Here is a 23,703-nt window from a genome sequence, read left to right as displayed (position 1 = left end):
ATGCCTTCCTGAGGCATCGGCGCTGCCTTCCTGTGATGAGCCTGTGAGATCCAGCCCCCTGGATCTCACAGGCTGGAAGCTGTATGAGTAATATTCACTGTATTACTCATACAGCCAATGCATTCCAATACAGAAGTATTGGAATGCATTATAAAGGATAAGACCCCCAAAAGTTAAATTCCCAAAGTATAAAAAAAATGTAGTGAAAAAAAAGTTGAAAAAGTTTCAAGTAAAAATAAACAAAAACGTAATTTTCTGAGACAATCGCCCAAAAAATATTGACCGGCTCTATAAAAAATATCACAACCTAACCTCTCAGATGAACACCATAAAAAATAAAAACTGTGCTAAATAAACCATTTTTTTTCACCTTACATCACAAAAAGTGTAATAGCAAGTGATCAAAAAGTCATACGCACCCCAAAATAATGCCAATCAAACTGTCATCCCATCGTGCAAAAATCATACCCTACCCAAGATAATCGCCCAAATACTAAAAAAACTATGGCTCTCAGACTATGGAAACACTGAAACATGATTTTTTTTTGTTTCAAAAATGCAATCATTGTGTAAAAAAAAGTATACATATTAGGTATCGCCGCGTCCGTGACAACCTGGTCTATAAAAATACCATATGATCTAACCTGTCAGATGAATGTTGTAAATAATAAATTAAAACAGTGGCAAAACAGCTATTTTTTGTTACCTTGCAATAGTGCAATATAGAGCAACCAAAAATGATATGCACCCTAAAATAGGACCAAGAAAACTAGTTTCTAAAATGGGGTCAATTTTGTGGAGTTTCTACTCTAGGGGTGCATTAGGGGGGCTTTAAACGGGACATGGTGTCAAAAAACCAGTCCAGCAAAATCTGCCTTCCAAAAACCGTATGGAATTCCTTTCCTTCTGCACCCTGTCGTGTGCCCGTATTACGACCACATATGGGGTGTTTCTGTGAACTACAGAATCGGAGCCATAAATATTGAGTTTTGTTTGGCTGTTAACCCTTGCTTTGTGAATGGAAAATAATTATTAAAATGGAAAATCTGCCAAAAAAGTGAAATTTTGAAATTGTATCTCTATTTTCCAATAATTCTTGTGGAACACCTAAAGGGTTAACAAAGTTTGTAAAATCAGTTTTGAATACCTTGAGGGGTGTGGTTTCTAGAATGAGGTCATTTTGGGGTGGTTCTGAACTGGACTTTGAAAAGTGGGTTCTGAACCATAAAATAAATGGTCATTCCCAAAATGATCCAAACATGAAGTAGACATATGGGGAATGTAAACTAATAACTATTTTTGTAGGTATTAATATGTATTATAGAAGTAGAGAAATTAAAAATTGCTAATTTGCAAATTTTTCTAAATTTTTGCCATATTTGGGATTTTTTAATTAATAAAAAAGATTTTTTTTAACTCCATTTTACCAGTGTCCAATAATGCTTTTTTGAAAAAAAACACTGAATTTTTTATCACCACTGACAGTTTGATGTATATTTCATTCAGGCTGGTGTGGAGACTTTAAGTCCTAGGCAGGTGGGCATATTCAATGAAAAAAATCCTTTTGGATACCTGGACCTTGTTTGCTACTTCGTCCGCTGTAAATAGGGTCCAAGAAGGTTTGTTAATATTCCTGCCCCTCTTTGTAAAAACAAAATAGGGTATTGGGAGATATATCCCTAATAATCTATTAGGCCCTGCCTACATGCGGAAGAATCACCCCCTAAGGAGCGACCCCACTTATCGATGGCTGACCCTTTCAATCTCACCCTATATTGGTACCTCCCAATATCTGTATAGCCAGATATTCCGTTTATTCCCGACGCGTTTCCTCTGTCAAGATATACTGTCAGATTCATCAGTGGATGAAAAAGATATAGGTACAGCTCAATAGCCGTTAGCCAAATCGCTATATTTTGATGCTCCAACTGATTAGATGCATCTGGACTGCATCTAATCAGTTGGAGCATCAATAAATAGCGACCCCACTTATTACCATGGTCAATAAGTGGGGTCGCTCCTTAGGGGGTTAATCTTCTGCATATAGGCGTGAGACCTCTCCTCTTTTAGGCTGGGCCTAATAGATTATTAGGGATATATCTCCCAATGCCCTATTTCATTTTTACAAAGAGGGGCAGGAATGTTAACTAACCTTCTTGGACCCTATTTACAGCGGACGAAGTAGCAAACAAGATCCAGGGATCCAAAAGGATTTCTTTTATCGAATATGCCCACCTGCCTAGGACTTAAAGTCTCCATATCTGCCTGAATAAAAAATACATCAAACCGTGAGTGGTGATAAAAATTCAGTTTTTTTTTTCAAAAAAGCATTATTGCATGTTGAATGTGGTGGCTTGTACCTTTAAACTCTTGCTTGTATCCCAGATAAATCAAATGCAGTCATCTACAATAATTTTGTGGCACTTATTTTAGAAAATAATCTATATAAAAGTTAAGTTTTAAGTAGGTTAATTATTCAGTGATATACAGTTGATATATACCTGCAGTACACGTATTCAATTACCCCTGTGAAACAGTTTACCAGTGTACAATATGTGATGAAAACACACACTCAGAAAGGCCTGGATAAGTCAAAGTGTTTTGATGGTCGTCACAGGTGTTGAATTCCTCCGAGATCCATGCCTCATTCGTTTTTAGAAATGTGAGGTAGTCCACACTGTCATGAGCTAGGCGAGTGCGCTTATCGGTCACAATCCCCCCAGCTGCGCTGATCATCCTTTCTGACAGGACACTCGACGAGCGGCAAGCCAAGAGTTCCATGGCAAATTGTGCCAGGTCTGGTTACAGGTCAAGCATGCACACCCAGTAGTCCAGGGGTTCCTTGCTTCTCAGAGCGTCCACATCAGCCATTAATGTAGTTGGATACCTGCCGGTCTAGGCATTCCCTGAGGCTGGATCCGGAGGGCTGCAAGAATGATCTCATATCTTCGAACCGCCTCTTCTTGAAAGCGCAGTAGGATTGGTACCCCCAACTGTTTCTCTGTGGGTGGAAATTCCTCTGCCAGCGCCCGCAACAGCAGAATGCAGCATCTCTCGAAGCAAGGCCTGGAAATGCTGCTTTCTGACAGCCCTCTATGATGCTGGTAACATGTCCGCCAATTTGTGTTTGTACCAGGGGTCTAAGTACATTGCCACCTAGTACTGGTCCTTGCCCTTTATGCTTTTTATACAGGGGTCCCTCTTCAAACACTGGAGCATGAAGGCCCCAATTTAAACTAAATTGGAAGCTGTGGAGTGGCCTGGCTCCTGCTCATCGACCAGGAGAATGTCGTACTCGGTCTCCTCCCCCCAGCCACGAACAATAGCAGGGATCCCAGAAAAGTTTAAAGCCTGCTTCTCTTGCTCCTCCTCCTCCTCCCCCCAGGCACCATCCTCCTCTGACTCCTCTTCAGACTCCTGCTGACTTATCTCAGATGGAGTAGACCCCCCTGGGAATTCATTCAGCATTGCGATTTCCTCATCTTCCTGCTCCTAGATTGTTTGATCAATGACACCATGCAATGCACACTCCAGAAAGAAGGCGTAAGGTATGATGTCACTGATGGCACCCTGGAGGCAACTGACCAGTTTGGTGATCTCATCAAACAGCCACAGAAGTCTGCATGCGTCGCGCATGAGCAGCCACTGGCGCGGTGAAAAAAAACAAGCACCCAGAACCTGTCCTGCCGCAGAGTTTGTATAGGTAGTCGTTAACGGCACGTTGCTGCTGGGGCAGCCTATCAAGCATATACAAGGTGGAGTTCCAGCGCGTCGGGTAGTCTCAAATCAGACGTCTGACGGGCAAGTGGTGCCACCGCTGAAAGTCAGCAAGGCAAGCCATGGCCATGTAAGATCTTCTAAAATGGCCAGAGATTTCTTTGGCCTGCCGCAAGACATTCTGGACCCCGGGGTATTTGGCAACGAATCGCTGCACGACTAAGTTCAGAACCTGTGTCATGCACGGCACGTGTGTCATTTTGCCCTGTTTCAGCGTGCTCAGCAGATTGGCACCATTGTCGCACACCACTTTACCAACCGTCAAATTGAGCTGGGTTAGCCACTGATCGGCCTGTGACCGCAGAGCTGAAAGGAGTGCAGGACTGGTGTGGCTCTTGGCTTCCAGACACAACATCCGCAGCACAGCATGGCAACATCTCACCTGGCACGTCGAATAGGTTCTGAGAAGCTGAGGGGTGCAGCGGAAGAGGCGGTAGCAGTGGAAAAGCATTAGTCAGCTGAGGAGGAGATGGAGGATGGAGTAGGAAGAGGAGAAGAAGACGCAGGCCTGCATGCAATCCGTGGCAGTAACACCAAATCCACATGGGTGCCACAGATTGCATGCTTGACAGCCGTCAGAAGGTTCGCCCAATGGGCAGTAAAAGTTATGTACCTTCTCTGCCCGTGTTTGATTGACCACGTGGTCAGATGTATATTGGCACCGACACTTTGTGCCAGAGATACATTCACTTGCCGCTGAACATGGCCATATAGCTCTGGGATGCCCTTCTGGGAGAAATATTTCCTTACGGGGACCTTCCATTGCGGTGTGCCAATGGCCACAAATTTTCTAAAGGCCTCCGAGTCCACCAGTTTACAGACGTGGACAAAATTGTTGGTACCCTTTGGTCAATGAAAGAAAAAGTCACAATGGTCACAGAAATAACTTTAATCTGACAAAAGTAATAATAAATTAAAATTCTATAAATGTTAACCAATGAAAGTCAGACATTGTTTTTCAACCATGCTTCAACAGAATTATGTAAAAAAATAAACTCATGAAACAGGCATGGACAAAAATGATGGTACCCCTAACTTAATATTTTGTTGCGCAACCTTTTGAGGCAATCACTGCAATCAAACGCTTCCTGTAACTGTCAATGAGACATCTGCACCTCTCAGCAGGTATTTTGGCCCACTCCTCATGAGCAAACTGCTCCAGTTGTGTCCGGTTTGAAGGGTGCCTTTTCCAGACTGCATGTTTCAGCTCCTTCCAAAGATGCTCAATAGGATTGAGGTCAGGGCTCATAGAAGGCCACTTTAGAATAGTCCAATTTTTTCCTCTTAGCCATTCTTGGGTGTTTTTAGCGGTGTGTTTTGGGTCATTGTCCTGTTGCAAGACCCATGACCTGCGACTGAGACCAAGCTTTCTGACACTGGCTAGTACATTTCTCTCTAGAATTCCTTGATAGTCTTGAGATTTCATTGTACCCTGCACAGATTCAAGACACCCTGTGCCAGACGCAGCAAAGCAGCCCCAGAACATAACAGAGCCTCCTCCATGTTTCACAGTAGGGACAGTGTTCTTTTCTTGATATGCTTCATTTTTTCGTCTGTGAACATACAGCTGATGTGCCTTGGCAAAAACTTCGATTTTTGTCTCATCTGTCCACAGGACATTCTCCCAGAAGCTTTGTGGCTTGTCAACATGTAGTTTGGCATATTCCAGTCTTGCTTTTTTATGATTCGTTTTCAACAATGGTGTCCTCCTTGGTCGTCTCCCATGTAGTCCACTTTGGCTCAAACAACGACGGATGGTGCGATCTGACACTGATGTTCCTTGAGCATGAAGTTCACCTTGAATCTCTTTAGAAGTCTTTCTAGGCTCTTTTGTTACCATTCGGATTATCCGTCTCTTAGATTTGTCATCAATTTTCCTCCTGCGGCCACGTCCAGGGAGGTTGGCTACAGTCCCATGGATCTTAAACTTATGAATAATATGTGCAACTGTACTCACAGGAACATCTAGTTGCTTGGAGATGGTCTTATAGCCTTTACCTTTAACATGCTTGTCTATAATTTTCTTTCTGATCTCTTGAGACAGCTCTTTCCTTTGCTTCCTCTGGTCCATGTCGAGTGTGGTACACACCATATCACCAAACAACACAGTGATTACCTGGAGCCATATATATAGGCCCAATGGCTGATTACAAGGTTGTAGACACCTGTGATGCTAATTAGTGGACACACCTTGAATTAACATGTCCCTTTGGTCACATTATGTTCTGTGTTTTCTAGGGGTACCATCATTTTTGTCCATGCCTGTTTCATGAGTTTATTTTTTTACATAATTCTGTTGAAGCATGGTTGAAAAACAATGTCTGACTTTCATTGGTTAACATTTATAGAATTTTAATTTATTATTACTTTTGTCAGATTAAAGTTATTTCTGTGACCATTGTGACTTTTTCTTTCATTGACCAAAGGGTACCAACAATTTTGTCCACGTCTGTATATGGCAGTAGTTGGCGGTCTAGCAGTTCCGACAAGGCGGCGGTCAGCCGTTGGGCAAGAGAGTTATCTGACATCATCATCTTTTTAAGCTCGAACATTTGGGCCACGGAAGCATGCCTTTTGCTAGATGAACGCGATGACGGCACGGTTGAAGGTGAAGTGGACGACAAATGGGAGGAGAGAGGAGAAGGAGAAGAAGCAGGACTTGGAGTGCCGGGAGTGTGGCTTTCTGGGTTCTGACAGTGTTGCTCCCATTGGGCTCGGTGATGGAAGGCCAGGTGCCTTCTTAAGGGGGTTGTCTCTAGGTGAGTGTTGGGCTTACCACGACTTATGCGTTGACAGCACAGGCTGCAGATGGCAACACTATTGTCAACAGCGGACAAGTTAAAAAAAGCCCACACTGCGGAGTCATGTGCCGGCATCCTGGGAGCATCAGACGAGACCGCGCATGGTGGATGACTCACTCCAGATACATTTCCAGTCTGCTTTTTGCCTCCTGTGCAATGCAAGTTCTGCCTGCTTCTCCTACTTCTAACTCCTATCTGCTGCGTCGTCTATCCCTCTGAACTCCCCTCCTCTTCCTCTCTTGTGGGCACCTACGTGACATCCATCGATACGTCATCATCGTCACTGTGACAAACTCCCCTCTTTTGAGGTTGCCACGAGTGCTGACATTAGAGATCTTAGAGTAGGCAGCAACAGAGGGGACCTCCGTCCTTGGGGTGATCTGTGTACTGTAGTTAGACCGCTGGGTGGCAGCTGTTGCTACCTCCTCTTCCTTATCTGATGCCAAGAATGGCTGCTCATCAGTAAGGTCTTGGAATGGATGGGAAAATAATTTCTCTTACTCGAGTGGAGGGGCTATGGTGGTAATGGTGTCTTTGGCGTGCACACAGCAGAGAGTGAGGAGGGTACAGATACAGAGGATGAGGAGGGTGCAGAAGCGGAATGGCTGAGTGAGCCACTCAACCAACTCTAGTACATCCTTTGACGTAATCGCTAGTGATGAGCGGCAGGGACAATATTCTAATTCACGATATTTCACGAATTCAAGATTATTTTCTTGATCGCGAAAAATCGGCAATGGTAATATTCGTGTAATGCACTTGAAATAGAGACGTTGGTCACTATAGCAACTATAAGCTGCTAGAAATTTACTGAGACTGGAGAAAATGGTTGGCATGGCAGAACATTACAATAGCTTTATATGCAGATAGAGTGCTCCAATATATTCACAATTGCGAAATCAGCACCAATGATGTGAATATTTTGGAGCAATACGTGCAACTTCACATTTTAACAGGTCTACTTATTAGTGATTGGTGCACTAAGTATTGTCGTAAACTTGTGACATCACAGCACTATGTATGTATGTATTTATGTAGCATACATACATAAAGGCACTATATATGTAGGATGTATGTATGTATGGACAGCAGAACCTATCAGCTAAACTATATCACTATTTAACTTACACTGACTATCTCTCACTTACTATCTGAATTTATATATATATATATATATATATATATATATATATAGTATAGACCAAAAGTTTGGACACATTTTCTCATTCAAAGAGTTTTCTTTATTTTCATGACTATGAAAATTGTAGATTCACACTGAAGGCATCAAAACTATGAATGAACACATGTGGAATTATATACTTATCAAAAAAGTATGAAACAACTGAAAATATGTCATATTCTAGGTTCTTCAAAGTAGCCACCTTTTGCTTTGATTACTGCTTTGCACACTCTTGGCATTCTCTTGATGAGCTTCAAGAGGTAGTCACCTGAAATGGTCTTCCAACAGTCTTGAAGGAGTTCCCAGAGATGCTTAGCACTTGTTGGCCCTTTTGCCTTCACTCTGCCGTCCAGCTCACACCAAACTATCTTGATTGGGTTCAGGTCCGGTGACTGTGGAGGCCAGGTCATCTGGCACAGCACCCCATCACTCTCCTTCATGGTCAAATAGCCCTTACACAGCCTGGAGGTGTGTTTGGGGTCATTGTCCTGTTGAAAAATAAATGATGGTCCAAGTAAACGCAAACTGGATGGAATAGCATGCGCTGCAAGATGCTGTGGTAGCCATGCTGGTTCAGTATGCCTTCAATTTTGAATAAATCCCCAACAGTGTCACCAGCAAAGCACCATCACACCTCCTCCTCCATGCTTCATGGTGGGAACCAGGCATGTAGAGTCCATCCGTTCACCTTTTCTGCGTCGCACAAAGACATGGTGGTTGGAACCAAAGATCTCAAATTTGGTCTCATCAGTCCAAAAGCACAGATTTCCACTGGTCTAATGTCCATTCCTTGTGTTCTTTAGCCCAAACATGTCTCTTCTGCTTGTTGCCTGTCATTAGCAGTGGTTTCCTAGCAGATATTCTACCATGAAGGCCTGATTCACACAGTCTCCTCTTAACAGTTGTTCTAGAGATGTGTCTGCTGCTAGAACTCTGTGTGGCATTGACCTGGTCTCTAATCTGAGCTGCTGTTAACCTGCGATTTCTGAGGCTGGTGACTCGGATGAACTTATCCTCCGCAGCAGAGGTGACTCTTGGTCTTCCTTTCCTGGGGCGGCCTGCATGTGAGCCAGTTTCTTTGTAGTGCTTAATGGTTTTTGTGACTGCACTTGGAGACACTTTCAAAGTTTTCCCAATTTTTCGGACTGACTGACCTTCATTTCTTAAAGTAATGATGGCCACTCGTTTTTCTTTACTTAGCTGCTTTTTTCTTGCCATAATACAAATTCTAACAGTCTATTCAGTAGGACTATCAGCTGTGTATCCACCTGACTTCTCCACAACGCAACGATGGTCCCAACCCCATTTATAAGGCAAGAAATCCCACTTATTAAACCTGACAGGGCACACCTGTGAAGGGAAAACTATTTCAGGTGACTACCTCTTGAAGCTCATCAAGAGAATGCCAAGAGTGTGCAAAGCAGTAATCAAAACAAAAGGTGGCTACTTTGAAGAACCTATAATATGACATATTTTCAGTTGTTTCATACTTTTTTGATAAGTGTATAATTCCACATGTGTTAATTCAGAGTTTTGATGCCTTCAGTGTGAATCTACAAGTTTCATAGTCATGAAAATAAAGAAAACTCTTTGATTGAGAAGGTGTGTCCAAACTTTTGGTCTGTACTGTATATACATATATAAACTAACTAAATATCTAATGTAATGACACAGGAAAGCAGAGAGCACAGCGATAACACTACTGTCTCTCTCAGATCTGCAAAATTCTGCATGTAAGTGCTGCTGGGGAGGTTCTTATATAGTAAGGGGTAGACAACTTTCGTATTGATTGCTAGGGATGTTGCTAATCTCAAAGACATTGCAGCCTTCTCATTGGCCCACAAGCAGGAAGGAAGGCAACTGTTGAAAAAAAAATCTAAAATATTCTAAATTGCGAATATATATCACTATATTTTAAATATTCACAAATTCTCGAAGTATTGATATTCATGTTTAATATTCGCTATTTGAATATTCAAGCCCAACACTAGTAATTGCACACACCTTCTCCAACTTCCCACTTAGTCTTCAGCCTTGTGCACCTGCCTGACCCCTGTGGAATGGCCTGCCTCTTCCTCTGCTTATCATTTTTTAAAATGACCCTGTGACAAAGTCCCTATAGAAGAGCAGTATTTGTGGAAGCAGGTGTATATAAATCCTTAATGATTATTTGCTGGAAGCAGGTATATCAAACCCAATAATCAGTTTTTTGAGGGGCAACAGGTATATCACACCAGTTGCAATTAGTTGTTCCAATAGCGTTTGTCCCTCTGTATAGCTGCGGTATTGCTGTAGAAACGCACACAACTGCTGCACAATACAAATGCACTATATAGAAAGTATATTATAGGTATCTCACACCCCTGCCTCAATCAGTTTTTTTGGGGGGCAACTGGTATATCACACCAGTTGCAATTAGTTGCTCCAATAGCGTTTGTACCTCTGTATAGCTGCTGTATCTCAGCAGAACCGCACACAACTGCTGCACAGTACAAATGCACTATAATTTAATTTCTATGTTAGAAAGTATATTATAAGTATATCACACCCCTTTGTATGTCACACCTATCGATAGCACACCTATACCAGCCCTTAAAAGGACTTTTGTGGCCCTATTAGCTAGCGTTTGGTGTCCCTAACAGTCTGTCCCTGCTCCACACAGCAACCTCTAACTACACTGGCAAAAGACTGAATGTAAAATGGCGGCCAGATCGGGTTTATTTATAAGGTAGGGGGGGTGTACATATGCTGAAACGTCTCAATTGGCTGTCCTGTCCCACCTGTCCGAACCGCAAGGCCATCTCTACCCCCAACCCCCTCCATTAGTCATTGCAGTGGAGCGTGAGCTTAGAGTTTCCCCCGGTTAGACCTTTGTGAGGATGGGCGATGGCGCGCATAGACAGTGACCAACCGACAACAAAGGATGTCTTAATAATAATTGAGTTTTTTATCCCTATCAGTAGGTTTAGAAAAGACCCCCATTTTGGACTAGTAGCGAGAGTCTAATATTGTGGAGAGCCAGTAGTGGACTCTCAGCCAAATGGTAATAATGTGTCACCGCTGAGGATGGGGAAAACCCTCAGCCATGCGATGCCAGAAGATGTAGTCGCTGCTCGGCCAGGACGACAGAATTAGGGAGCAGGTCACCTCCTATCGCGTCCCTAATCTGACCCTGACTCCTAACCATAATGAGCCAACCCTGAAGGTGGGAGGGTTCATACACCGGATGCCTTGGGGTCCCTGCTAGCCCTCAGGCTTGCCCTGGAACAAGGAGCAGGGTAAGACGACCTGTTCCTTCTAGGCATGGAGGAACAGGAGTCTCACTAGCTAAGCTGCAAGGGGAAAAGAACATAAACAGCCTATGGATATGGCAGGAGGATGAAAAGCACTTCCACACCTACCTGCCACAGACACACTGAGTGGATCCCGTGCTATACAAGCTAGTGTCCACACCCAAACATAAAAGGACACAGCACACACACAAACACACAGGAACCCAGATCCATAGGTGCATTAAATATGAAAAGGAAAACAACATCAACTAAAAATCACATATAACATTTTATGACCACAAGGGTGGCCCTCACTGGCAGATGGTATTAGAGACCAGGAGGGTGCCTCCAGCTTACTACAAGGCTGGAGTACCCCTCAGACATCAGGTCTCAACTGAGGTTAAATAGCCCATGTAGCCACACCCACACAGACACACCCAGTGCACACACACTAGTAAGGAAGTTAACCCTTCCAACACCAGGGAAGGGAAGAAAGCCACTTAAAGGGGACGTGCACCCATAAATAAACCTTGTGCACAGAAACAGAATCAAGGCACACCTAAATAGACAGGTTGCCAGGTGCAACCGCATGCACAACATAGCAAGCTGCCTCGCAACAGCTCAGGCTGCTATGCTGCCACATAAACAATGTTGCCAGCGGAAACCACAGGTGAGGCAACATACTACAGCCCTCACCTGTGATTGACAACCAGACCTAGACCGCAGGCAACTGCATGCGGTTACAGGAGTCACGACCATGACCATGGTCGTGACATAATGAGACTGTCACTACGCAAGAAACTCTGCATTCAGCTGGCCATTTGTACAAGGGACTCTGAGGAACTCCTTTCCTCCATATCCACTGCATGCTGCCACTGTCTGACAAATAAAGTGGCCTCCTCAAAGGGCTTGAGCATATGGCAGGTGTCATGCATGAGCTGCCACTGTCTAATGTCAAAGTTACACCAAGAAGTAGTCCTGTCCATCTGCATCATCAAGGAGTGTGGAGTTCCAACGTATGGAAACGTTGCAAATGAGGCGATGTAGGGGAACACAATTCTGCCTTTGCAGATCAAGAAGTGTGTGTTTTGCAAGATTAAGAGTGGCTGAAGTGGATGCAGTTTCCTTGACATTTTCAAGATGTCTTGTAGTTGGGTGGAAGATGTGCGCCCTGCAGGGCGCATAGGTCAGCCCTCCCTGACACAGGATGTTCTTCCCATTATTGATGACCATGGTTCCTATCTCCAGTTGGCGAGGAGACAGCCAGGATTTGATTTCTTGGTTGATGACGCAGAACAGTTCCTCCCCGGTGTGACCCCTATTCGCCCAAGCTGACCAAGTGCAGAACCGTGTGAAAATGCCGTGCTTTTCACACGGTTCTGGAAGATAACTCTGAACTGTGCAGGAGGACTTTGGCGCAGAAATCCAATTATTACAATGGGGAGGTGGCATTGCCATCACCTGGTCAAGTTGCTGGTGTTCCTGGGCCAGAACAACATTTACCCAGTGGGCTGTAAAGGACATTTTTTTTTAGAGATTTAATGACAGCTTGGGACTCTCTATCTTGGCTGAGCAAAAGACATCAGCTCTCTGAACTGTTCACAGTCCATGATATGGAAAGGGAGAGACTGTAGCACCAGCAACTTGGCCAGGTGCACGTTCAGTTTCTGCTCCGTTGGATGAGTGCAGGCATACTGTTGTCTCTTTGCCATTGCCTCGGTGATCGATTGCTGCCAAAACACGTGACGAGGAGTAGGAGAAGGAAGAGAAGAAGCATCAGGAGCAATAGACACAAGGAAAGAATGACAGCTTCCTTCTGCTGAGGTTAAGGAGCCCTGACTGCAGGAGAAGATGTGCAGGCCGCTGGAAGATGCAGCGGTTGCTGCATCTGGCTGTACCACTACTTAGTGCCACGGTTTTCCAGGTCACTTTATGGTGATGTGTTGACACAGTGCCGAAGTGCCAACTAGAGATAAGCAAATTTTTCAAAAATTTGATTTGGACAGTTTGCCGAATTTCCCAAAAAGATTTGATTTGATGTGAATTAATTTGTGATGAATCGCATTAAAAAACAGCTATTTCCCGGCAGAAAGGCTGTATATTGGTGTAGAACACTGTTCATTGCAGAAACATGCATATGGAGTACATTGTGGTAGTGAAGCAGTATTGTGAGTCAGTATTACATGCAGATGACAGGCATCACTCTTAGGCCCCTTTCACACGGGCGAGTTTTCCATGCGGGTGTGATGCGTGCGGTGAACGTATTGCACCCGCACTGAATCCTGACCCATTAATTTCTATGGGGCTGTGCACATGAGCGGTGATTTTCACGCATCACTTGTGCGTTGAGTGAAAATCGCAGCATGCTCTATATTGTGCGATTTTCACGCGACGCAGGCCCCATAGAAGTGAATGGGGCGCGTGAAAATCGCATAGCATCCGCAAGCAACTGTGGATGCGGTGCGATTTTCACGCACGGTTGCTAGGAAACGATCGGGATGGAGACCCGATCATTATTATTTTCCCTTATAACATGGTTATAAGGGAAAATAATAGCATTCTGAATACAGAATGCATAGTAAAACAGCGCTGGAGGGGTTAAAAAATAAATAAATAATTTAACTCACCTTAATCCACTTGATTGCGAAGCCCGGCATCTCCTCTGTATCCTTTGTTGAGCAGGACCTGTGGTAAGCATTAAATACAGGTAAAGGACCTTTGATGACGTCAGATCACATGCTCCATCACCACAGTGATGGACCATGTGATTGGAGCATGTGATCTGACGTCACCACAGGTCATTTAGCCCACAGCTCATCATTCAAGAAGTAAAGAGACCGGGAACTACGCGATCAAGAGGAGAAGGTGAATTAACTTTTTTTATTTATTTTTTATCCCTCCAGCACTATTGTACTATGCATTCTGTATTCAGAATGCTATTATTTTCCCTTATAACCATGTTATAAGGGAAAATAATACAATCTTCAGAACATCAATCCCAAGCCCGAACTTCTGTGAAGAAGTTCAGGTTTGGGTACCAAACATGCGCGATTTTTCTCACGCGAGTGCAAAACGCATTACAATGTTTTGCACTCGCGCGGAAAAAATCGCGCATTTTTCCGCAACGCACCCGCACCTTATCCGGGCAAAAAAACTGACGCCCGTGTGAAAGAGGCCTTAGAATCACTTCACACTTCGCTTATTTGGTCAGTTACAGGGCCAAAACTGACCAAATAACTCAAGTGTGTGTGAACATTGTCAGCTGATTCCACATAGATTTCTACAGAACTAGTTCTGTTACACACTGATACAAATAGTGCCTCCATGACAGAGTGGAGAGGGTGTCAGCAGTAAGTTTGTGTTAATATCACAGTTTATTTTGTCCTTCTTCTGATTCGTCATAACAACCCCCAAAAACGGATCCTGTCTTTTGAGCATCTACCTTCACATGCTTAGCATTTGATCAGTATTGCATCAGTATTACTTAGGTAAAAAAAAAAAAAAAAAAGTTGTTGATCCAAAACAGAGATGACACATGATTGGAAAGTTTGTATGTCTTCTGTGTTTTTTACCCACTCCTGTTTTTGGCTTCCTATTCAATCCTGGTGCAAAATAGGGACTGTGTGATACAGGCCTTACGCCTGCTCCAAAGACAGGGTCTGTTGTGTTTCTCATTTTTCCGTCCTTCTGACAGATCAGAAGGGTAAAATAAATGGTGATGTCAACAAGGCCAAACAGGGACAATAGTGGCCACGTCATAGAGTGGGGAGCGTGGCAACCGCATGAGAAGTCAACACAGTGGCCCAATGACACAGTGGTGAGGTGGCAACCGCATGAGAAGTCAACATCATGGCCCAGTTACACAGTGGTGAGGTGGCAACCACATGAGGAGTCAATACAGTGGCCCAATTACAAAGTGGTGAGGTGGCAACCACATGAGGAGTCAACATAGTGGTCAGTCACAGAATGGTAACAGTGGCAACCACATGAGGAGTCAACACAGTGGCCCAGTCACAGAGTGGTGAGGGTGGGAATCACATGAGGAATCGCATGAGGAGTCCAAACAGTAGCCGAGTCACAGAGTGGTGAGGGTGGCAATCGCATGAGGAGTCAACAAAGTGACCAAATCACAGAGAGGTGAGGGTGGGAATCGCATAAGGAATTGCATGAGGAGTCAACATAGTGGTCAGCCACAGAATGGTGAGGGTGGGAATCACATGAGGAGAAACAGGTCCTCCAGTGGTTTGATGAAAAATTCCCAAACTGCCAAGTATAGAATTTTCCCCCAACCTCTACTTGCTGACTGCCTACTACTGCAGCTTCCTTGAACATATGCACTGCTACTTCTTTCCAGTCAAGTAGGCTCCTGCGTAGCAGATGGTCTACCCTGGCCATGTTTGGCTAGAGATCTCACACTGCTGCCACCCTTCTGACTCACGGCCACGTTACCACTCTGCTGGCTGAGCCGCTGCCTCACGTGCAAGTTGCCACCCTCTTTTCCTGATGATGATGATGAAGCCCCCTCTTCACTCAGCTCACACGTGCGATCGGCTACATCATCATCCATTACTGTCTGCACGATACTGATGTTACCCTCACCAGTCTCAGGGCCACGTGCCTTACGCTTACAATACCAGCTCCCACACGACTCTCATCATTGCTACTTGCCCTCCTACTGGAGGAAGTAGTGGTTCTCTCCTCCTCACTTGTCAGTCGGACATACTGTACTATAACATTAACTGCAAGAGTAAAAAGGCAATAGTGTCAGGCCGCAATTTCGCACCAACTCTGCAACTACTGATTGACGCATCAATGTAGTGTAGTTTCAGGCCGCAGTTTCACACCAACTACTGAACTACTGATTGAGGCATCAAATTAAGTTTAAAAGAATTTGAACACCCTAAAATGTGTAGTATCAAAAACACAGAACAGGTGCAGATCTTTCCATTAAACTTTATCTCTGAGTAGGCTTCACTACTGGTTTCGGCTCACAAAAAATGATGGAAATAACTGACCAAATAACTGAAGTGTGAACTCACCCTAAAGTGTGTAGTATCAGGCTGCTATTTCACACCAACTACTGATCTACGCATCTAATTAAGAGTTTAAAAAAATTGACTACCCTAAAAGTGTGTAGAGAAGTGTTCTGCCTCAGGCTATCTGTTCTCAGCCTTTATGGTGCGATCACCTTTAGTGACTTTACCTTTTTTTTTTTTTTAAGCCTGCCCGAGGAGCGTACTTTCTTCACCCATACACCAAAATCGTGCAGCAAGCCAAATAGCACAAACATTAGTTTTGTATCACGTCCTATCTGGGGACCATGTGAAAAGAATTTGCTCTCCTACAACACTTGTGAAGGGGTGATCTTAATTTAAAAAACAACACACGCCATAGAAAATTTCCTCTCTTACAACAGTTAGATGGATGAAGGGGTGTTCTTATTGAAATTATTAATTCATTTTTTTTGGGGGGTTCGGTAATAACTATATACCCCAAAACTGGTTTTATCAGACCACAATTTCATCCCAGAAGCAAGAAGCGATAAATGTACTTATATATAAACTAAATAGACCCCAAAACTGGTTGAATCAGACCGCAATTTAACTACAGAATCAAGGATGTGCAACAGAAGTGCGGTGTGCACTTGGGTCCCTTTAAGATGAGATAAGTGTTTCATGACGCTGGTTGAAATGAAGCTACAATGGGACAGAGTCCCTTTAAGGAATGGTGTTGGTACCCAGGTGTAGGATTAGCCGAGTGGTATGGGGTGGCCTATAATGTTCCCTAATGTTTTGTGCATGTGGCACTGTGCTCCTACCTGGATACACTGGAACCCCAGGCGTTGGCTCTGAAGCAGACAAAGTGGTTAGTTGAATGGTGGGATGAAGAATAAATTGAGTCCAGACCTTGCGATGAAGTTGAAAAGCAGCTTTACTTTGCATAAATGTTTCTCCAAACAGTTTACAGACTTTATCTTGGTCCCAGCAGGCTTTAGCATTAAAACGGTGGCAGGCAAACTCCTCTCTGCTACATCTGTTGCTCTCTGGCTCTGCTGTACTGACAGACTGGCTATATCCCAGCTTTTGCTGTATGCAGCACTTTCCTTCTGTAGTCTGTCTCCTAAGTTATACCAGGGAACTTTCTTCCTGGCTTCTGAGGCTCTAAGCTTCTGCCTCCATGTCCAGCTGAGCTTAGAGTGCTCTGGCTGGCTTGGTTTGGACTTGGGTATGTCCCAAAGAGACGTGGCCCTGCATATCTTCACCTAGCTTGGGGTAAGCTAGGACTGACCTCTAACTAACTAGTATCCACCCTTCCTTAGAGAGAGGGTTTGAATGGAAAGAAGGGTTCCATTCTCTCTAACTGTAGCTCTGCCATGCTTGCTGCCACCTACTGGTGAACCAGGTATATTACATGAACATATACAGTTGCATAGAAATAGGAAATGCACAATGTGGAGGACTTGGAAAAAATGCACAGATGAAATTATATTAGCATACACAGATAGAAGCAGGGCGTAGAAGTGGCAATGCCACTTGGGGGCGTTACATATGGAAGTATGTAAATATAAGCTAAACACATCCTAAAACAGGTTGTATCAGACTGCACTTTCATCCCAGGAGCAAGGATGGATGAATAGATGTACTTATATATAAACAAAATACACCCCAAAACTAGTTGTATCAGGCGACACTTTCACTACAGAATCAAGGATGTATGGAAGTACTGATACATAAACTAAATATACCCCAAAACTGGTTGTATCACACCACACTTTCACTACAGAATCAAGGATGTATGGGAATACTGATATATAAAATAAATATACCCAAAAACTAGTTGTATCCGACCGCACCTTCATCCCAGAAGCAAGGATGGATGGATGGATCTACTTATATATAAACAAAATACACCCCAAAACTGGTTATATCAGACCTCACTTTCACTACAGAATCAAAGATGAATGGAAGTACTTATATATAAATGAAATACACCACAAAACAAGTTGTATCAGACAGCACTTTGACTACAGAATCACGGATGGATGGACGCACTTATAGATAGAAAATTAACACCTTAAAACTTGTAGTATCAGACCACAATTTCACCCTTATAACAATATCAAGGATTACTGGAATTAGTGATGTATCAAAGAATGCAAACAATCTGAAATCAGTAGTATTAGAGCACATAACCACAGTAAGTGCAGCAAGGTGTAATGAAATAGCTCCTATTAGCCAGGCTTTACACTCTCCTGTTGGTCCCTGCTCTCTCCTTAGGCCTCCTGCAAACGACCGTAGGTGTCTCGTTGCCGTATTGCAGACCGCATTTGCGGATCCACAATACACGGGCACCATTCCGTATGCATTCCGCATCACGGATGCGGACCCATTCACGTCAATGGGTCCGCAAATCCAGAGATGCAGAATGGTGCAGAACGGACGCACGGAACGTAACCCTATGGAAGCACTACGAAGTTCTTCCGTGGGGTGTCGTCCCATACTTTCATTCCGCAAAAAGATAGAACATGTCCTCTCTTTTTGTTGTACGGGCGGATCGCGGACCCATTAAAGTTAATAGGTCCACGATCCGCTGCAGCTGCCCCACGGTCGCAGTTTTCACGCTAATTGCGGGCTACAGCGCGGCCACGGGGTGCACACGTTCGTGTGCAGGAGGCCTTACAGTGTGGATAATGCCTCCCTATCCTTTCCCTAAACTATAAATATCTTTCCGTCAACTGCTCAATAGTTATTTTTTATGAATAAATTGTTTCCTAAACACTGTCTCTAGTGCCTGTCACGTCTCTCCCTGCACTAAGGTCAGTGAAAAAGGGCTCAGACCAAGTAGGCTGAGACTTTTTATAGGGCTGTGACATCACAAGGTCTGGCTAGCTGTTGATTGGCTGGCTGGCTGCATGCATGGCATTGTGGGTGATCCCTCGTTCCCAGGCATCTTGCTTCCTCATTTTAACACATGCAGTAGTCATTTTAGAACAAATATGATTCGTTACCATGAAGTGGAAGGAAATTCGACTTTGGGACAAATCAAATTTTTCCTGACATTTGGATCGAATTCCACTTTGTCAACTTCGATTCGCTCATCTTTAGTGCCAACATTAGCACCCTGACTGTGCTTCACCTTCTGCCCACATATCCTGCATACTGTCACGTTTACATCCTCCAGCGACTTGATAAAAAATTCCCACACTGCCGAGTATGGCACTTTACCTCCACTACTCCGTGTTGACTGCCTGCTGCTCTCTTTATGAACTTGTGCACAACTAGTTGCACAGGTAGGCTCCTGATTAGCAGACTGTCTACCATGGGTGCGTTTGGCTCCAGCTTCATCGGTACACTGCCACCCTGCAGCTTACTCACGGGCCTGCTGCCACACACACCCTGATGATGATGCCCTCTCTTCACCCAGCTCCCACGTGCGATCTGCTTTATCATCATCCACTACTGTCTGTTCGTCACTTATGTCACCCTCACCAGTCTCATGGCCACGTCCCTGACCACTCGCAACACGTTCTCCCGCCCGACTGTCATCATCGATATTTGTACACCTAAGGGAGGATGCAGCGAAAATATTTTCCAAGTCTGTGCTGGCCTGTAGCTGCTGACTGTTCTCATTGAAAAGTGGAGCAGAGCCGGCAACATGCATTACTTCCCGAAAAGAAGGGGCAGCAAAAGAAAGAAGCAATTGCATGACAGGTGAGTGCAAAGAGGTTGTTCCTGGGCCAATTCCTGGCTGTGTGTATCTGTTGTCATCTGAGATGTCAAACATTCCAGTACAGCTGGATTGTTAGTCAAAACAAGACCAGAGGATGACAGTGGCAGCTCTGGCCTGTTGCTGCAGCTGCTGCTACCACCACCCCTTCTTCGGTTGATACTTGTGTTGGCTAGAACAACATTTTTGCCAATGCTGTCAGCAATGTATAAGATTAAGTATGAATGGCGAAGGAGATGAACTAGAAAAATGGCCCTATATATTAAACCGCCTGTTGACAATGAGTCTGAGGCACACTAAGTCTATGTATAACTGAACAGATTAATTATTAAAGATACAGCAGATGAACTAGGTAAATTCACCTATATACGAGACCGCCTGTTGACAATGAGTCTGATGCACAGTAAGCCTATGTATAACAGAACAGATTAAGTTTAATGGCACAGCAGATAAACTAGTTAAACACGCCTATATATTTGACCGTCTATTGAGACTAAGTCTGATGCACAGTAAATCTATGTATAACTGAAGAGATTAATTATTTAAGGCACAGCAGATGAACTAGATAAATTTGCCTATATATTAGACTGCCTGTTGACAATGAGTCTGATGCACAGTAAGTCTATTTTATAACAGAACATATTAAGAATGAATGGCGCAGCAGATAAACTAGGTAAATGCGCCTATATATTAGACCTCCTGTTGGCAATGAGTCTGATGCACAGTAAGTCTATGTATAACAGAAAAGATTCTTTATGAATGGCGCAGCAGATGAACTAGGTAAATGCACCTATATATTGGACTGCCTGTTGACAATTAGTCTGATACACACTACATATATGTATAACTGAACAGATTAATTATTAAAGGCACTGCAGATGAACTAGGTAAATGCGCCTATATATTAGACCGCCTGTTGAACAGATTAAGTTTAATGGCACAGCAGATGAACAACATGCACAGGGCGATTACACTGTGCCTGCACTGTCACTGCAGTCTGCCTATGCTCTCCTACACTGTGTAAACTGTCTCCATATGATCTCCCTACAGTGTCCCTGCACTGTTCCTATCCTATTGTACAACTAAAAGATTTGTTAACCACTGTCCCTATCCCTTGGCATGTCTGTCACTATGCTCAGCTGATTGGCTGGCTGCCCGACATTATGGGTGATCTTGCGCTCCCGGGCTTTGTAACACATGTACAGTAGCAGCCAATTTAGAAAAAAAAAAAAAAAAAAACGATCTGTTAATATGAACCACAAGGAATTTTTGATTTGTGACAAATCAAATTTTCCCTGAAATTCAGATTGAATTCAATTCATTTTACTTTGATTCTTTTAACACTAGTGATGGAAAAATGAATCAAGTCAGCAAAGGAGGCAATATGGACAATCACAATACATGAGTAAGTGCCTTGTGTTAACGTTGTCTACATGATAAATGTCATTTGGTGAGTGAGACAAACCCAATAAGGTCATTCAATTCTATGTTTTGTAAAAGTATCTGTCTACTGTATCAGTGACATTTGTAATACAATAATTACGGTTATGACCTTTGGTGCATTATCAATGGGTCTATCTTTATATATCAATTTAAATAATGATTGCTCTGTGATTATATTGATTATATGTTGTGTTAAGCCTGTATATGATCAGTCACTCTGGCATTCTCAGGATAGGTCATCAGTATCAGACTGTTGGAGGTCTGTCTCTCAGCACCTCTGCCAATCAGTTGTTTGGAGGGGCTGTGACACTACTGCAAGAGGTGCTTTCTTTGTAATGTTTACCTGCTTGCTGTCTATATTGTAGTGCTGGTGCAGTGTAATTACATCTATTTATCCCATTTACTTGAATGCGACAGCGAAGTTGGACCTCCATCAATCTGAAATTGGTGACCTATTCTGAGGATAGGAAACTGGAATACCACTTTCAGACTTTATTATATATTATGGCCAATTCCTAATACACCCCAACAAAAAAGTTTTATTCCAAAACTGATCACTGGAACATCTGCACTTTTGGTTCTGTTACTCTGGTCCATTATAGTAGCAGTACAATAAAAGTAACAGAAGCCCCAGTTCCAGTGCCTGACTGGCACAAACAGAACTAAACAAATCACACAGACTATAATGGGTCTGCCAGGTTTCTGGCAGAGGGCCTAGCATTTTACGGGAAAAATAGTGCATCAAGATTAATGAAATCTGCAACAGAAATGTGAATCCAACACAGATGTGAACAAAGCCTTGTCATCTGAACTGTTAGCACTATAGATTTTAATTAAAACAATTAATACATTTAATTTTAAATACAATTATACAATTTGTTGTCATTTTACAGTATATTCAGTCCATCTTAAGATGAAATAGTCATGTTACGGTCTCTTGTGTTGGCTTTCTTTGTTCCCTTCTTAACTGATTCGAATCATCTCGAAAAACTGCCTGAAGAATTGACAGGAGTGTAATTTTTCCATTTTGGCCATGGCGTCCTACCATGAAATAAACTATTGGGTTTATGGTACTGTTGATCGCACAAAACAGACAAAAAAGGTCCATGATGGGGAAGGATGGCATGGTATGGTGCTTGTACCATGCAAGCAATAACACTCTCATGGGCATTCCAAACACAAGGAAAAAAAAGACTGTAAGTGTGATGACCGCATATAACTTCTTTGGTTGTCGTTGATGAGAACTTGTCTGTACTTTGACAAGCAGAATAAAACTTGAAACTGTCATGGAAGGTATAAAAATTGCAAAACTAAAACTACAAATAATAATGAAGATAATTTTGCATTCCTGACTGGACTCCTTAAGTATACCTCTACTATTGTAGATAATACTATAACAAAATGCAAACTCGAGTGCGCTAAGAGTACAAGAAGTGATCCATATAAGAGCACATACGATTGAGGATGTGTGCCTAGGTCTGTTACAGTAATACCATATGGGAAAGACAACAGATAGACATCTCTCTATACTTATAGCTGCTAGAAGACACAGACTAGTGTTGTAGACAAAGAAACAAGCTAGAGTTATTACCCCTACCAAGTTAATAACACGTTCATCCTCATATTGTGGTTCCAAGTGCGGTATAAGGGCAAAAACCAATGAAAAAATATTAAAAACTAACATGAATAGCATAAATGCTGCATCAGCCACAGCAAGGTTAAAGATATAGATGGATGAATTGGTTTTCTTAATCTTAAATGAGAGATACCAGATCACAATACCATTTCCAATCATTCCCAACACTGACATGACTAATGTCACTGGGGCGATCATCATATTGAATACCGGTTTAAACAATATGGTATCATTATTCCAGTATGGTGTTCCTGTCATTAGACCCCCATTACTTCTGTTTAATGATTCCATTTTATTCATACAAGTGGTGATTAGGAAGTAATTGAAACAAATAACATGAAAAGTAAAATAGTAGTGTGTAATGTTAGTAGATGTGCAGTGCTACCAGGGATCACCTAGGCACAAAGCCACCAGATTTGTCACGGCGCATTGATTGATGGAAGCTACTTCTGTCTTCTTATTTGTTTAGGATGACTGGCAAACAGTTTCTGAATGAATATTTCTTCATTAATAAAGCACGTTTAGCACTGGCGATTTTATATCATTTGCTTCCTTTACCACCATTGTTTCTGTGAATAATAAATAATGCAATATTATTTACCAGAAAGTAAAACACATAAAAACTTTACATGCTTTCCTGAATACACTGTTAGAAGAGTAATCCAGTAATGCTTTAGATCCTTATATTTATCACTTATAGACATTAGCAATGCATTTGTACACTACTGGACAGGAATTCCAAAAGGTAGACCATATTTGTGTTTGTGTTTTTAGTTCTTTTTAAGTAGATCAATATTCTTCCCTCATTTACCGACATCTCAGATAATAAATAGTGTATGTGTAGATATATATAAATATATATAATGT

General features: G+C 42.9%; 1 protein-coding gene across 15 annotated transcripts in view; it reads right to left on the bottom strand.

Moving 5' to 3' along the window:
• The window catches only part of LOC122927676 (proto-oncogene Mas-like), a 248,088-nt gene that overhangs the window by 83,608 nt on the left and 140,777 nt on the right, over positions 1-23,703 (bottom strand). For 8 of the 15 annotated variants that reach the window (XM_044279748.1, XM_044279750.1, XM_044279749.1 and 5 more), the window contains one exon: positions 18,207-23,405. The exons of 4 other annotated variants lie outside the window; for them this stretch is intronic. In XM_044279748.1, coding sequence (XP_044135683.1) covers positions 22,123-23,136 — 1,014 coding nt within the window. In that variant the 5' untranslated portion in view covers positions 23,137-23,405 and the 3' untranslated portion in view covers positions 18,207-22,122. Of the gene's footprint in view, positions 1-18,206; positions 23,406-23,703 lie in introns of those variants that run through there. 3 more of the 15 variants (XM_044279758.1, XM_044279762.1, XM_044279760.1) reach the window with 1 other exon arrangement.

This window comes from Bufo gargarizans, chromosome 2, assembly GCF_014858855.1.
Source record: "Bufo gargarizans isolate SCDJY-AF-19 chromosome 2, ASM1485885v1, whole genome shotgun sequence".
Classification (NCBI taxonomy): Eukaryota; Metazoa; Chordata; class Amphibia; order Anura; family Bufonidae; genus Bufo; species Bufo gargarizans.
Note: the sequence above shows the minus strand (reverse complement) of the source record. Positions and strands in the feature narration are given on the sequence as shown.